General features: G+C 36.4%; 3 protein-coding genes across 4 annotated transcripts; 2 read left to right on the plus strand and 1 right to left on the minus strand.

The window, feature by feature from the left end:
* The first annotated feature begins 7580 nt into the window (after window positions 1–7580).
* LOC120250570 (putative disease resistance RPP13-like protein 2) lies at window positions 7581–8852 on the plus strand. Its single transcript, XM_039259398.1, has 2 exons — window positions 7581–8176; window positions 8256–8852. Exons 1-2 carry the CDS (start codon window positions 7631–7633, stop codon window positions 8850–8852), a joined length of 1143 nt encoding a protein of 380 aa, XP_039115332.1. The 5' UTR covers window positions 7581–7630.
* A 205-nt stretch (window positions 8853–9057) lies between these two features.
* LOC120283848 (probable disease resistance protein At1g58390) lies at window positions 9058–11063 on the plus strand. The gene is made up of 2 exons (XM_039290613.1): window positions 9058–10780; window positions 10855–11063. The coding sequence occupies exon 1, from the start codon at window positions 9261–9263 to the stop codon at window positions 10155–10157; it is 897 nt and encodes a 298-aa protein (XP_039146547.1). The 5' UTR covers window positions 9058–9260; the 3' UTR covers window positions 10158–10780; window positions 10855–11063.
* Window positions 11064–11350: 287 nt separating this feature from the next.
* On the minus strand, window positions 11351–15162 carry LOC120283688 (pentatricopeptide repeat-containing protein At1g26460, mitochondrial-like). 2 transcript variants are annotated; one of them, XM_039290404.1, is made up of 7 exons: window positions 14773–15162; window positions 13923–14129; window positions 13190–13669; window positions 12277–12483; window positions 12025–12162; window positions 11745–11934; window positions 11351–11615 (listed from the first exon to the last, which is right to left on the minus strand). In XM_039290404.1, the coding sequence occupies exons 2-6, from the start codon at window positions 14070–14072 to the stop codon at window positions 11818–11820; spliced, it is 1092 nt and encodes a 363-aa protein (XP_039146338.1). In that variant the 5' UTR covers window positions 14073–14129; window positions 14773–15162; the 3' UTR covers window positions 11351–11615; window positions 11745–11817. The 2 variants fall into 2 exon arrangements, with proteins under 2 accessions (XP_039146338.1, XP_039146337.1); XM_039290403.1 differs by having other exon boundaries at window positions 13923–14139.
* Window positions 15163–15814: the final 652 nt, after the last annotated feature.

The following is a 15814-nucleotide window of genomic DNA, read 5'->3' on the forward strand; positions in this document are numbered from 1 at the left end:
GTAGAATGGTGTTGCACAACTGGGTTGATTTGCAGGAATTCTCATTCTCAAGAGAAGTGAGTATGAGAAGAAGAGGAAAGACAGAGAGAGGGAAACAAGATTCAGGCCAAAGATGCCTCCCATTCTATTCATCATCATTCTTATAGTCCCTCATTACAGAATCATAACAACCTGTAATAATTTGGTAGCTGGCATCTCTATCGAACACCTACTGTGCCAGGACAAACGTGCTAAATGAATAACACCCCCTACTAATCCTTTAATCTCCCTAATTACAACCATTCACCATAAGTACTTAAACTGCCAAAGCAAGTGACTGAACCTTTTCGTCACTATCAAAGCCCATCTAAGAAGCCCATAAGTACTTAAATTGCCAAGCAAGTGAGTGAACCTTTTCGTCACTATCAAAGCCCATCTAAGAAGCCCATCTAATGTCCCGGAAACTAGACCTGTTATTGCCTCAAACTTCCAGTGGCCTAAAGCGGCTACGATCCCTCTAAAGCCGGTCGCGGAGGGATTCCTCCGCGATAGCTAGTTAGCGAGTGAGGTCTATGAAACTGCTCATTGACACCATATATCCCAGATTTACGTGAAGGAAGTAAGGATTTCGACTTTTCCGTGAAACCGTTCATTTGACACGTATATCTCTGTGGACTGACCAAAGTTAGAATAATCAAAGCATTGTTTTTTTCCCCTTATTTCCCTTCCCTTTTTGTCAAGTTGCTCTCAAATCTAGTGATAATGATGTGGACCCCCGCCCATGCATTAAACCTTGCTTAGGATGCTAATCATTTGTTTTTCTTTTTTTCCCTTAATCCTTCTTCTCCTTGTCATCTTGTTGTTAAAATTTTGTTAGAATGAGGAATTCCCGGAGGATTTTTTGGGTTCCATCACATCCATGTTTTGCTATCAAACCAAGTTTCAACCTCCTTGCCTCCTTCCTCCCTCCCTTGCTTTCTTCATCTCCTTGGTTTCCATTACTTCTCCACTTAGAGCTTCAAAGGTGAGGAGCATTTCGGAGCACTGTAGCGACCGATGATCAAGCTGGAGAGGAGATCGTCATTGCCAACTTGTCACCAAACCTAGAGGTATAGTTATTGATGATTGTCCACCCTCGATCAAAAAGCTTAACCTCCCATTCATAGCATGTTTGTATGCCAAGATGAAAAAAATTGTTTGTTTATATGCTTATGTTTGCTTCAAGATTTTTTACCCCTTTTTGAAGGAATATATATAGGCATATATTTGCATGAAACTGCAGCCTTCTTGAAGGTATATTTATGCTTATTTTTACACCAAAACCTGCAGCCATGCAGCCATGCAGCCATTTGAGTGTTTATATGGCCATATTCTTGCATGAAAACCTGCAGCCATATGAGTGTTTTTATGGCCATATTCTTGCATGAAAACCTGCAACCTGTTAATGTTTTTTTTAAACTCATTAGAAACCCAAGCTTTATGCTTGTAAATTATTTGTTTTGCATATATTCTTGTTTCTTTCAAGCATGCTTAAGGGCCAACTAGTGCATGCTTAGAAGAACACACTCACCTTCTAAATTCTGCAGCCTTAGAATGTGTGTTTTTGCATTTGAAAGTGACCTTGCAGTCCTTGGGTAATCTTAGGTAGTTACCTTGATGAAGACCAACAACCCTAGTTATGTTGTTCATTTTATGTTTAGATTGGTTAATTATTTCTTGAGTTGTAATGGTTGCCAATCCTTGGGTTATAGGACCGCTTGAGAAGTGGCTTTGGGTCTTCACATTGTGTATTGGAGTAGAATATTTTTAAAGTAAGTAATCCCTTGAACTCTTGTATTTAAAATTTTATTATTTTGAGTTTATCATATATAAATGTTCTGAAAATTATTATGATTATTCTTTGAAATTATTTTGGAAATGCCATCACATTTTATTACTTATGTTTTGCATAAATAACTCTTAGACTTAGTTGGAAGCATGGTTTTTACCTTAGCAATATTTATATTTATTTATTATTATTTTTCTTATGAGATGTTTGTTTTAGTGAAAGCTTGGTATTTCTTATGTCTTAATGTGGGAATCCGGCCAAAGCTGGAAGTTGGCATTTTCATATATATATATATATATATAGACATATGTGTGTGTAGTAATTATTATTCATTTATTTATTCTGTATTCTTGGCTTGAAAATGGGTGTCACACCCACCCCTTCTACTGAGGTAAATGTGGCACCCATCAGTTAAAATTCCCTTTTAACTGGAAACTGACACCCTGCTTTAAACAAAATCAGACCTACAAATCACAATTTACAACTTCACACCAAATACAGGTTCAAATACAGAAATACAATAAATACAAATACTCAAATTTGCGGGTACAACCGCTACAAGATCACCACACCAATAACAAGAAAGAAAGAAAGAGGGACCCACTGCAATCCTGGACTCAACCCTGACTAGCGCTATACTCAATCAGGTAATATAGGGTCCTGCTCCTGCAGCTACAGCACATTCAGTTGGTCGGTAGTGGCTTAATAATTTCAAATATTTAAATACAGTATATATAAAGTATATAAATACCAACTGCTCAAATAATTTTCCAACTTTTCCAAAATACCAGAATTCTAGCAAAATACAATCTTTAAAGAACTCTTGAAACATAAATTCAACATAGATCAACATCAATTTGATTTTCTCAGAAAACACAAATTTCGTGAGAGACTGCCCTCATCACAATTCAAAAATAACATAAATCTCAAATTCAAAAATACTGAATACCCAACACTCACCCAAAGATAACATGGTCTAGAAAACTCTCTAAACCTTCTGTGGCTGCTAGAGTTCGGGAGCCGTCGAGGAACTCATGTCCCTTAACGCTGACCCATCGGTTCACCCGGTCGGTGACCCTGGCCACCCGATGAATATCCGATCCAGGGGCTCTACACTCCCCACCGAGCCGGCCCTCGTAGTAATCAATACCCAGGGTCCACCACGCCACCTCTAAAAGGCGGCCCGTGGGGACCCACTCATCGCGATGAGTCGGGGCCTTAGCCCGTCACCATCAAAACCATCAAGTAAATACAAATGAATAATACCATCTCAGTATAAATCATAACACATGATCCTTTTTCGAGACAGGTATTCACATCACGGAAATAAACATTATTTTCCACAAAGCCAATGCCAAACGTATAATAATGCATAATACCGAGTAAAAGCCCGGATTCACGACACCATTCCTATACCGGGGAATGAAAACCAATTCTACTAATAATGCTCGATAAAAACATCTTTAATATGCTCACATGGTTTCGCAAAATCACTCCAAATCAAAGCATATATACCCATCAAAAATAAATACAAGAATTGAATAATTAAATCACATATACATGTATTTTTCACTATTCACAAATCACGTATAATTATACAAAACTGATGTATCAATACGGTTTTCATGGCACATCGTAGGAAAAATAAATATAAGTATATTTCGACCTTATACGAAATTAAACATGATAAAATGAAATACTTAAACATTTATTTCCAAAATACTAGCCATTAAACAATTATTTCAAAATAATAATAATTAATCAATTATTTAAAATAATAGCCACTACCAACTCACTCCGGTGTCCTTGGGTTCCTTCCCTAGGCCCGGAACTCTCTCCTAAGCCTCGAACAACACCCTAGATGAATAACATAATAAAATAAATTAACGATTATGACAACTAAAAACATAATTGAACCCAGATGAAAAATACATGAAAGCGATAGCAGACTCTCTAATTGGGCCCCTCACTCCAATCGGTTCAAACTCGACCTTGCATAATCAAAGCTGGTCTCCAATTGCACTTAAGCCAACTCGATTTGGGGCTGAACCATTTATGAACCAACCTGAACCAACCTCGATTCTGCCGAACCAAGATCAAATTCACTCGAACCAAACTCAAATTCACTGAACCGGGTTTAATTAAACCCACTAGCCTTGAACCAACTTAATTCTTATACAAATTTCGTTGAACTAACTTGGTTCGCCCAAAACCCTTAGGGCCAACATCCAAAACCAAACCCAAAATCAACTTCAACCAATTTAATTCAACCAAACCATTCAAGTCCAACTACACTTTCAACTTGATTTGATCAAACCCGGCACTGGATCAATTCAATTAAACACAACCAAATCAATTCTCATCCAAACCCAATTCCAATTCAATTAAAATGAACTTGGTTAAACCAAATCAAACTCAACTCAATCAATTCAATTCAACTCAACCAAATCAATTTTGGCTAAACCCAACCAATTCCAATCCAACCATCATCATTAACACCTTAATCATCATAATCATCAACTTAATTAACTAAACCAAACTCTAATCTCGGTGCTACAGTAATTGCTACAGTAAAACCGAAAATCTCATCCTCTATTCAAGCTAGATTCATCACAAATACTAGTATTTTTTTCCAAATAACTCAAGCATTCATCATCCATCAACAATAAAACCATGATTATTTCTACTCAAATCTATCATTTTTCTTCATCAAATAACCAATATATACATATATACATGCATACATACATCCATGCCAAAAATAATACAAGGAAGCCTCTTACCAAGCCAAGTCATCCCTCCGGCGAGCTCCCTCCGACGATCTCCAAGTTTTTCTCTTTAAAAACCTCTAATTTCTCCCATTTCTTCATAACTCTCGGGTTACTGTAGCAAAATGGTGGAGAAGAAGATGAACAACACAAGCTCTAGATTTTTCTCTCAATTAACTCTTCAGCCGAAATTCACTTTTAGTCCCTGAAAAGATAATTTCTTACAAAACAGTCCCTGAAAAACTCCCAAATGGTCCTTGAATTATGAAATAGTATTCTCAAAAGGTCCTTTCAAATTACCCAACGGTCCCCAGGTTATAACACAACATTTTAAAAAGATCCCTTCCATCTTACCTTTCAGTCCTCGGATTCCATAAACATTTCATGTCCATCCTTTTCATTTATTCTTTAACCCAAAATCTTTTAAAAACTTTTACATTTAAGTCCTTGTTCTTTCCACTTGGGTTTCTCACCAAAATTACTCTGTACAAAAATCTTACTGCAACTGTAGCATTAAACTAAATATATTTTTTTCAGTAATTATCCAAAGGTTCAGGGTATTACAATGGGTATATTCTTATACATATAATTTATTTTTTTTATTTTAATTTGAATACTTGGAAAATATCTGTGAATATTCTATTTTCTTGGCTTTGAATGCATCTAAATATTTTTGGTCTCCAAATGAGGCGATATGCAACCCACGTCGCTGGGGGTTAAACCCACTGACCTTGTCGACAAGTAATTTTTGGGAAAAGCGAGATGCGGTTTCACTGCCAGTGTCAGATTCGGTGAAATAATCAACGACCATACGTATTCAGGTCTCGGGTCACCTAGGGTAAATAAATGATTTACATTATTTTTGGCTTGGAGTGCATCACAGGGATAAACAAATGATCTTTGGCACTGACAGTGAATTTGGAGACACACACACTTGAATCTGCTACTTTTTGGCTTTGCTCCTTTTGATTTTGATTTTTACGTAAAAAAACACAAATATTTGTCACGCCTTGAAATTTACGTATTTTTTTGATATACGTATTTTCGGGTTTTGAATTTCGGTAAATCATATTTGGAAATATCCTTTCATTAGAATATTTCACTTTGTATTTTGTTTTGTTTAAATTATGTTTTGAAGACCTATGTTCATTTCTGGTGAATTATTATTTGCAGTTTCGAAATCTGGTTTTCTTTTGATTTTAGTTATCTTGATTAGCATTATTACTTGAGAACTATATCTCTGATAAATTATTTATTTTGTACTTGTCTAAACTATGTTTAAACTTTGAATTATTCTTATTATCAGATATCGAGTTTCATAAACCATGTTGTTTTAAACAATTTCTGGTTTAAAAAATAAAAACAAAACCCAACTCTGCATGCTTTAATTTTTCTTTTTTTCAATTGACATGTTTGGATATATGTATAAAAATAGAGTAGTAAATGTATGTTTTTCAAAGATACTTCAACTATCATCATCAACATATAAAAAATCAACATATATATATATACACCTTTTTATAATTTTTTTTTTTTTTGAAAAGGTGGATAAATTACTTTAATTAAGCTGAAAACACAGTATAAACTCAAACCGACACAAAAGCATAACAAAACCCCTCACACCACAAGACTATTTCTATAATTTTACTACCATCTAATATTATAATCAAAATAAAAATTAAAAATAGATTATTGTTGAAATAGTACAATAAAATATAACAAAATATATGAATTCAGGAGACGGTAAACTGGGGAAATATATATGTTCTAAATTATGTAACAATTTTTTTAAACTAGGTTCATGAACTCCAATTTGTACAATAATTTAGCTTTCTAACATTGAAAGCTTTGACCAGTGAATTATATCACCTAAAAAATCACTAGTAAACTCATTTTTAAGTAAAAATGTTTGAAAAATCTAACAAAACTAAAGGTTTATTAATGGTGGACAACATAAACATAAATATTTTTTATTTGTGTTTGATATCCAAGAAGATGGAGTTGTTTCAAAGCTTTCAATCAGTTGTTTAGTTGATAATTAATTAAGTCAATGCTAAGCAAGAGTTGCTTTTGCTTAACACAGTAAGTTACATTTAGATTAAAGTAAAATTTTCCTTTATATATTTGAATAAAAATGTAAATCTGATGACTAATTTTTATGGTGAGAATTAAGGTTTATATACTTTTACCTAAAAGAACTCCTCAATTTTTATTATAAATTATTGCAATTATATATAATCTTTTTTTAAAAAAATAAGCTATAAATTATATTAAAAAATAAAAAGCAAGTACAAAGATAGACATAAAGGCAAAGACAAAACAAAGGCCAAAGCAAAACATATATGCAATGCCATCTCCTTTGGGAAAAAAAAGGTTGGCAGTCTTACACAAGCAAGCATAAATTCTCCTATATAATTTTGATTAATATTTAATGAATTTAGTCTACTTCCAATTAAATGTAGAAGATATGTTGTTGTTGTTTATTGAAGAGATGTGTTAGTTTAAGACTCAACGATATATATATTGATTTCAAATTATTTGTTCTTTATGAAAATTAAGGGATTCACGTCAATATAATAGCTAGGTTCAATGGAAAAAGAAGAAAAAAAATATTAGACATGCCAATTTATAGAAATTTATAACACAATATATATATATAGCTCCTTAATTACTAGCCAGGTATTAATTTTCAAAATGATTTAATTAATTAAAATATCTTAATTCTGTCACTGATCCCTTTGGAGGTGGAGTTCAATGAAAGCAAAGCAAGGTATATATCCAATGCCCGGTCTCCTCAAAAGAAATTATTAAAGCCATGCATGCTTTATAATTCTTTAGCAATAAAATAAAATAATAGTAAATATTTATACATAAATTAATTTGGTGGTGTTAGCTAGACAAGCAAGCACAAATTCTCTCACTCATGCAAGTTATGTATATAATATCCCTCTCTAAGTCTCTCTATATATAAGTCCATGCATGGAATTAATTAATGCGCCATGACAAATTAAAACAGACAAACACATCGAGAGCGTGTGGGATTGTGTAATTAAATATGTGGGTTGTTGATATGATGTTGCGGGTTGTGCTCTCGGTTGTGTTGTGGGTTGTGTTGTCCGTTGTTATACCAATGTTTGGCTTTGTTTTTATGATATATCTGGTTATGTTGTGGGTTGGTCTTTTTATGTTGTGGGTTGTTGGTCTTTTCATGTTGCGGGTTGCTCCTATGATCAGCGAAGTAAATCTACCAGACCCCCAGTTCGTTGATGCGCCTATAATAATAATAATATATAGCTTTGATAATATAGCGCCGCACGTTGTTCTTAAGATGTTACGGATCATATCGCGGATGTTGCGGTATCAGATGAAGAAGAAAATGGAGAGAGTGAGGGATGATCTCAAGAAGTTACAAGAAAGGCTAGAAAAGGCCTACCGCAACTTGGAGTATGCTGATGAGGAGATGATGATTGTCCCGTATGGCACCACCAACACCTTGTTTCATAATTTGAGAGCTGTTTGTAATGACTTGCAAGACATCAGTGATGATTTATTTATGCATGAGGATAAATTGAAGACAATGGCTAGAATGCGGACTTACGAGGTACATTGCTTTTTATTTATTTCTTTATTTATTTATTTATTTAATTAGTTTTTTTTATAAAGTGAATAAACCACTGCAGGTACACTGGTATTCTCCCTTCGTTTATGTATACCTGCACCTGATTTATTTCCCCCGGCAAATTAATAGTCAAAATAAAACTCTTAAAAATATTGACTCTAGATTGGAAGAGATTCTCAAACAAGAGTTAAACAATGGTTTGACTTTATTTAATCTTAATACCACTGTAGAACATGAAATTGATCTAGTTGGTGGAATAGAGCAGGATACTGAAAACCTAGTGGAGAAGTTAATGATCACCAGTAGTTCTCCTGGAGTCCATGTTTATGGGATTGTTGGGGAGAGAGGCATTGGCAAAACAACTCTAGCTAGAAAAATCTTCAACCACCAAACAATTAAAGATAAATTCCATTCGCCACCTCCGATATGGGTAGATGTTCACATGAATTCTACTTTTCATACAATAATGAATTCCATAAATAAATTTGATGGTGATTTAATTCAAGATAAGGAAATTTTGGTGGTTCTCAATGATGTTAATGATTCAAAAGTACTAAAAGACATGACGGACTATATGCATTTAATCACTAATGCCAATGTCTTAGTTACAACTAGATATGAAAGTGTCATAACTCATGAGGGCATTTATAAAACATAAGTTGCCATTATTGTCCGAGGAGGATGGTTGGGCCTTGATGTGTAAATTATTATTTCATGATGGTGAAAAAGGGGAACATGCAACACTTTGAACAAATAGGTAAAAAGATGGTGAACAAGTGTCATGGCCTTCCACTTTCAATCAAAAACCATTGCTAGGATCCTAAATGCTAAAGAGAAAAAAATCATAGTGATAAAGTGGGAGAAGGTCCTAGAAAATATTATTGTTTCACTAGAACTCTCAAATAAAACACTACCTAAGACCGTTTATTTGCTCCCTTATGAGAACTTGTCACCTTATATCAAGCAATGCTTCATCTTCTGTGCTTTCTTCCCCGAGGATTGTATCTTCGAGAAGAACATTTTGATCCAACAATGGGTCATTGCTGGGCTCGTGAAAAAACCATCAATGTCAACAGAAGAAGAGAATGGAGAGATGCAGCTTTTGGAAGATGTAGCAAATGATTACTACATGGAACTACTTGAAAGCAATATTTTACAACCTGCTGCAGAATGCCTTTATTATGATGATAAAGCCATGTTCCGAATGCATGGTAATATGCGCTCATTTGGTCAACATTTGGTTCAAAATTATGGTTATTTTCAAGGTGATGTAGAAGCATTGGAAGAAGCCGCAACTTCCCCCTCGTCATCTTCCGTACCAAAGCTACATCATTTGGTAATCACAAATACTTCACCATTGAATGTAATTCCAAATATTGTGAAAAAACAGACATCGGTGAGAACGCTCGTCTTCACAACCAAGCTTGAAATAACCAAGCTACCCGAAGATTTCTTCCAAAAGCTCAAGCTCTTGCGGATTTTGGATATAAGCGGCTCTGATTGTAGAGTCCTACCGAACTCTCTATTCAAGCTCGTGCACCTGCGTCACCTAAATCTGTCATGTTTGCCCATCAAGACACTTCCAGATGCCATAGGGAATCTCATCAATCTACAACACTTAATCCTCAAGTATTGTGGAAGTCTACTACATCTCCCTGAGAGCATTCTAAGATTGCATAAGCTCAGGAGCATTGACGTTCACCAAACACCACTCATGAGCATGCCATTTTGGATACATCAACTACCTCAATTGACTAGTCTCGTTGGATTCGTGGCAAGTGAATTCTCAAGTAAACTGAAGAAGCTCCAAACCCTCCACATTGTGAATTTGGAGGTTGTCAATGATCTTCCTCACAAGGTACTCCAAGAACATATTAATCTCACTAATCTCACGCTTTCTTGTCGAGGAGAGGGTCAACCATATGAAGAAGCCGAGAAGGAGAAAATGCAAAGAGTGCTTTGAGGCTCTCTACCCTTCGTCCACATTAATCCAACATATCAAGATCAATGGTTACTTTGGCCTAAAATTCCCTCGATGGATCATGGATTTACCTTTTTTTAAATTGAAAAGGCTTGACTTGCTCAAGTGTAAATATTGCACGGAACTTCCACCATTGTACCACTTTCCTTTGTTGGAACACCTTCGTGTCGAAGATGCATGGTCCATAAAGCACATCGATTTAGACGCTGGACCGTGGAGCAATGTTCCTAGCTTAAAGTCATTAATACTGAAAGACATGCCAGAGTGGGAAGAGTGGACATGGGAGCCATGTCAATCTCATTTGGTGAAGCCTGTCCTCGAATTACTGGAGATCATCAACTGTCCAAAGCTCAAGTCCCTTCCTCAAGGTCTTGCTTACCATGCAAGAAGTTTGGCCACTCTCACAATCTACAAAGCACACAGCCTTGAAAAAGTCGAAGGATTCGCATCACTAAAAACCGCCACGTTTTTCAGCAACCATAGTCTCTCAATTATTTCTGATTTCCCAGCAACTTGCAATTGCGAGATTGATGATTGTCCTAAGTTGGATGTTACATTGCTTCCACAAACATCCCTACAGAGGCATACATATGCATCCTTGTAAGGTAATTGCAACTTCTCTCTCTCCATATATATATATATATATATTGGTGCTAATTAGTGCATGTTTTCTGTGCAGGTGGTTCATATTCTAAATTCAAAAGGATTCTGAAGCTAGTTAATGCAAAACTCCTCCATCAGTGCTCCAAGTATCTCCTATTGGCATTAGTATATATCTGGTTGTCTACAGACTTATTACCACTTCTATGCTTTCTCTGTGAATCACTGCAGGAGGATCTTCACGTTTATATAGATTGCAATAAATAATAAATGTATAAATAATGTATCTATCCATGTGATTCAAATATGATTCTATAAAAAATGTATATATGTAATAATAAATAATGCATTCCTCCTGTATATTCCCAGAAATTTAGTATTTTTCTGCATATATATTGCATATAAGGAACACATACAATGAAGGCATATTGTCATTTTTCACATGCTTGGAAGTCCAATACACTGAGAATTTTACTACTAAACATGTTTGATCTTAGAATCAATTGTAGAGCTCCAAGATGAAATTTTCTAATGAAATAATTGACCATTTTAGGGAAAAAAAGAACTAGTCTTGAAAAAAAAAACAATCTGATCATGAGACAAATATGTTGCTAACAAATTAATGTAGGGTTGATTTATTCTGAATTAAATAAAAGGAAGCTACCATTCATCCTTCAAAGGCCAAAGAAATACAAAGCACCACATAGGTTTGAAAATTAATAGCCTTAAAGTCCAAATCCTACATCACCTTCATGCAGAAGAACCGTCAAAATCGAATACACGAGTAATTTACACATTTACTACTCTCTTTCCGGTGATCAGCAGATGGTTCACAGCAGCCTTGCAAACAAGAAAGTAAGTGCAAATTATTTCAATAAAAATGAAAGCAATAGTCAGCCGCTAAGTCAATGAGAAAAAATTATGGGTCAGATCCTTGCATTCAGACTTACAAGACACTCTTATGGTTACCTTATCCTAGTACTCAGTACTGTATTCCAGATTGTAAAGCATCTCCCTGCGAAATTCGCCGCCCATCCTGTAATTAAATTGCCGAGCGAGCAATTGAACCTTTTTCGTCACTGTCAAAGTCCATCTCTCGAGAACAGCGCCTCCTCACCTTCTTCAGTGTCTCTTTGGAAGGAGCCAAACCCGCCTTGACCTGCTTGATATGAAATTTGTTCAACAGTGAACACAAGAGATGTTTGGAATTAATGCAGAGGTCTCTTTATTAGTGAAATAGATCTTGCACCATGTCATCTATTACAGAGAGAGCGGCCTTTTGGCCTCGGTCAATAAGATGCGCATCAACCAGCAATGCAAATGTGGTGGCATTCGGCTTCGCGCCCAGGTTTACTAGATGCTCAAACACCTTTAAGGCTTCGGATGTCTGTTAAAAAAGTAAAATGGCATATGTTTCAGCTTAAACAGCTGGAACAAAATATATTGGACTCACAATTAATTTGAAACAACTAATGACACTTGGAATGTATGCCATGCAAACCTTTTTAAGCTTTCCGAATGCACAAATTAAAGCATTATAAGAATGGATGTCTGGTGAAATTCCAAGCTTCCCGCCGATGGCCTCAGAAGTCTCATAGGCTCTATCAAGGTCCCATATATTGGCACAGCCAAGGATTACACAGTTGAGTGCGGCAACAGATTTGCATGGAGGATCTGCATTGCTTAAATTCTCTAGTTGAACATACACCTGTTCTTTATAAATCGACAAGTTAGTCAAGAAAAAAAGGCCATTCAGATTTCTTGCAAGATGATCATATTCAGTATGCCGTAGAAAAAATAAAGATTCTTCATACCCATTGTCCTGACATCATATTGCCACAGAGTCACAGAAAAATTCAACAAAAATCATTCTCATAAAATACTATTATAAGGGCTGCATGATAGGTCATCAATGTGCTCATATTGCACTGCCCAAAGAGGGTGGTTCCAGGCTTCCAGCTGATCCATTATAATCTAATTGGTTAAAGTAAGGCGTTGAAAGGGGGTAGTAGTAACACGCATCCAAAGTGACTGGGCCACTCGCATATACAAATTGTTGATGCATATAAAACAAACATCTATGATTAAAATTGGAGTGTTAAAATTCTCACTTTTCATTGAAGAAAACATGGATTTCAAACAACAGATATTTTTAATATCCCTGAAACTATTTAGAAATCTTGCACTGTGGCCATGAGAATCCCTAGTGAGTATTAGCATTCTATCTGTATTGTAGTTTGAATCTTATGAAGGTGAAGAATGCAATTATCAGCATATATACAGAAGTCCACATACAATGAGAAAAGGGATTCACTCCAAGAAATGAAATCTTTTGACTTATTAGACATAAATGGCATTCAACACTCGTTTCATAAATATCATAAATTCAAAGTGGTTTCGATAAGTACTCTTACCGAGTCCAATGTTGAGAAGCCATTTTTGCAACAAGCAACAACCAGTGGGTATAAAAAGGTGAACGGGGAAAACAGCTCCTCGTCAACTTCACCAGAATTTCCATAAGCATTTTCAAATTCACTGAGGGTACTAAAAGCGCGTTGAAGTTGTCCCAGTGATGCATGCGAATATATTTTTGAGAGGTAAGTTTCTGGGTTAGGAGCCCTCTTCTGACGCAATGAGCGCCTCAGGATTGACCAAGCAGCATCTAATAGAGTTGAATTATAAGTTCTGCCAGCAGTACCAAATGCCGACACAACTGACCCTTCATCTACTGAAAGCAGAACAGGTGGTCTTGCATTTTCACCACGAGCAATCCACCGAGCAAGAAATTCCAAGGCAAAGAATGCCAATTTGCTATGATCTGCTTGCAATGCAACATCGGCGATGTAGTTACACAAATTCCACAGTGGGCACAGGGATTTGTTCTGTTCAGTTGTCTGAAAGAAATAAAAACAGAAAGGCCTCAAGGTTATGGAAGACAGATAAAAACCTAATTAGCATGCTTTTTTATGCAACTAACTAGTTAAAATGTGAGAAGAAAAAAGGACCGACCCAATCTCTCAAATATGACCAAAATATGCATAGTCACAACCACATTATTCTACTGAGAATCTCATATCAGAATTGTAAAATTCTACAGACGGAATATAAGAGACAGCCAGCTCCGGGTATCAAATTAATAATGCGTACCTTGCATTTCTCTATTATTGATGACAATACATCCAATCTCCCAGCAGTAACACAACACCGAACACAGTCTGTGAACACATTCATTGACACCATGTACCCAGATTTCAGTGTCAAATCCATGTACTTCAGGGCTAAATCAATCTGATTCATCGTAATTAGCAGGCCAATAACCAAATTATATGATTCATCATCTGGTGCAGTGCCTGTCTGCAGCATCCTGACGTCAATTAATAAAGAATCACTCAAAAAAGTAAAAAGCCTTTGCTAACATAGTAACACTCTTCACAGCAAAGAGCTTCATATTCTCCAAATTCATAATTGCAAAGCCACCGTAACTAAATATTTGGCTCTTTTGAATTTTGTTCCAAAGTTAGGCTACTGGAAAATAAAAATGAAATTTCTTAGTTATTTTTCATCCAGTGGCAACCATTCCCTCCGCCTCAATGAACACAATGCCTTTATTTTCTTTGTCTTATTTAATTATGCAAAGAAAAAGAGGAACAACAATTCACTCCCTCATTTCCATTGTGAAGTAGATAAATCAAAGCAAAATTTTAATCTTCCAAAAACCAGAACCAAACACTTTGATAGAAGCAACAGCAAGCAAATGGATGCACTAAGAGAGAAAGGAATCAAACTGACCATAAGCTTGTTTAGAATATTAAAGAGTTCAATTAAGAAAAAACAAAACTTGCCTTTAAATTTCTCACTTTCACTCTTACGTCAACAAGACTCAAACTTTTTATTTTCCTGGTTCAAGTATTTGGCTAAGAAAAAAAAAACAATATTTTGGGATGGCATCTCAAGAATAAACTAGTACTAAAGACTAATAAAGGGGAGGGAGTCTCACCGATCGATGAGCTTCTCAGCGGCCTCGCTCTCCCGAGTTTGGTGCATGGCCTTAAGCACTAGATTATATGACGCAGTGTTGGGCGTAATTTGGTAGTCCTGCATCTGCACCACGAGATCCATGCAACAACTCCCCGGGGGAGGGAGAGGCCTCCATCATGAGATTAGCCCTCAAGTAATGGTTACAGAGATTCACATCGGGCTTGTTCAGCTTCCCAGTTGCATCGAGGGATCGGATCCAGAACTCGAAGAGCTAGCTGCTTGAGATCAGACCATCGCTGCGACGCCATCCAGTCGGCGAAGACGTTCATAAGGCTGGCGGCATCGAGGGTCTGAGAGAAGGCCATCATTCGCACAGAGGATTGAGCGCCGATCCCCAAAGGGACGATTGACTGAGCAACAGCTGCGCCAGGCGAGGGGGTCGGGTGTCTCCAGTTCTCATTGTAGAATGGTGTTGCACAACTGGGTTAATTTGCAGGAATTCTCATTCTCAAGAGAAGTGAGTATGAGAAGAAGAGGAAAGACAGAGAGAGGGAAACAAGATTCAGGCCAAAGATGCCTCCCATTCTATTCATCATCATTCTTATAGTCCCTCATTACAGAATCATAACAACCTGTAATAATTTGGTAGCTGGCATTCTATCGAACACCTACTGTGCCAGGACAAACGTGCTAAATGAATAACACCCCCTACTAATCCTTTAATCTCCTAATTACAACCATTCACCATAAGTACTTAAACTGCCAAGCAAGTGACTGAACCTTTTCGTCACTATCAAAGCCCATCTAAGAAGCCCATAAGTACTTAAATTGCCAAGCAAGTGAGTGAACCTTTTCGTCACTATCAAAGCCCATCTAAGAAGCCCATCTAATGTCCCGGAAACTAGACCTGTTATTGCCTCAAACTTCCGTGGCCTAAACGGCCACAGTCCCTCTAAGAAGCCGGCCGCGGAGGGATTCCTCCGCATAGCTAGTTAGCAGGCTGAGGTCTATGAAACCGTTCATTGACACCATATATACCCAGATTTCTGTGAAGGAAGTAA

This window comes from Dioscorea cayenensis, chromosome 19 (assembly GCF_009730915.1).
Source record: "Dioscorea cayenensis subsp. rotundata cultivar TDr96_F1 chromosome 19, TDr96_F1_v2_PseudoChromosome.rev07_lg8_w22 25.fasta, whole genome shotgun sequence".
Taxonomy (NCBI): domain Eukaryota; kingdom Viridiplantae; phylum Streptophyta; class Magnoliopsida; order Dioscoreales; family Dioscoreaceae; genus Dioscorea; species Dioscorea cayenensis.

Bases quoted from the DNA above. Each gene is read 5' to 3' on its own strand.
- LOC120250570 (XM_039259398.1), top strand. From the start codon at position 7,631: ATGTGGGTTGTTGATATGATGTTGCGGGTTGTGCTCTCGGTTGTGTTG. The intron at 8,177-8,255 runs GTACATTGCTTT...AAACCACTGCAG, and splicing joins CTAGAATGCGGACTTACGAG to GTACACTGGTATTCTCCCTT.
- LOC120283848 (XM_039290613.1), top strand. From the start codon at position 9,261: ATGTCAACAGAAGAAGAGAATGGAGAGATGCAGCTTTTGGAAGATGTA.
- LOC120283688 (XM_039290403.1), bottom strand. From the start codon at position 14,894: ATGGATCTCGTGGTGCAGATGCAGGACTACCAAATTACGCCCAACACT. The intron at 12,484-13,189 runs GTAAGAGTACTT...TATAAAGAACAG, and splicing joins GCTTCTCAACATTGGACTCG to GTGTATGTTCAACTAGAGAA. The intron at 12,163-12,276 runs GTTTGCATGGCA...CTTTTTTAACAG, and splicing joins CATTCGGAAAGCTTAAAAAG to ACATCCGAAGCCTTAAAGGT.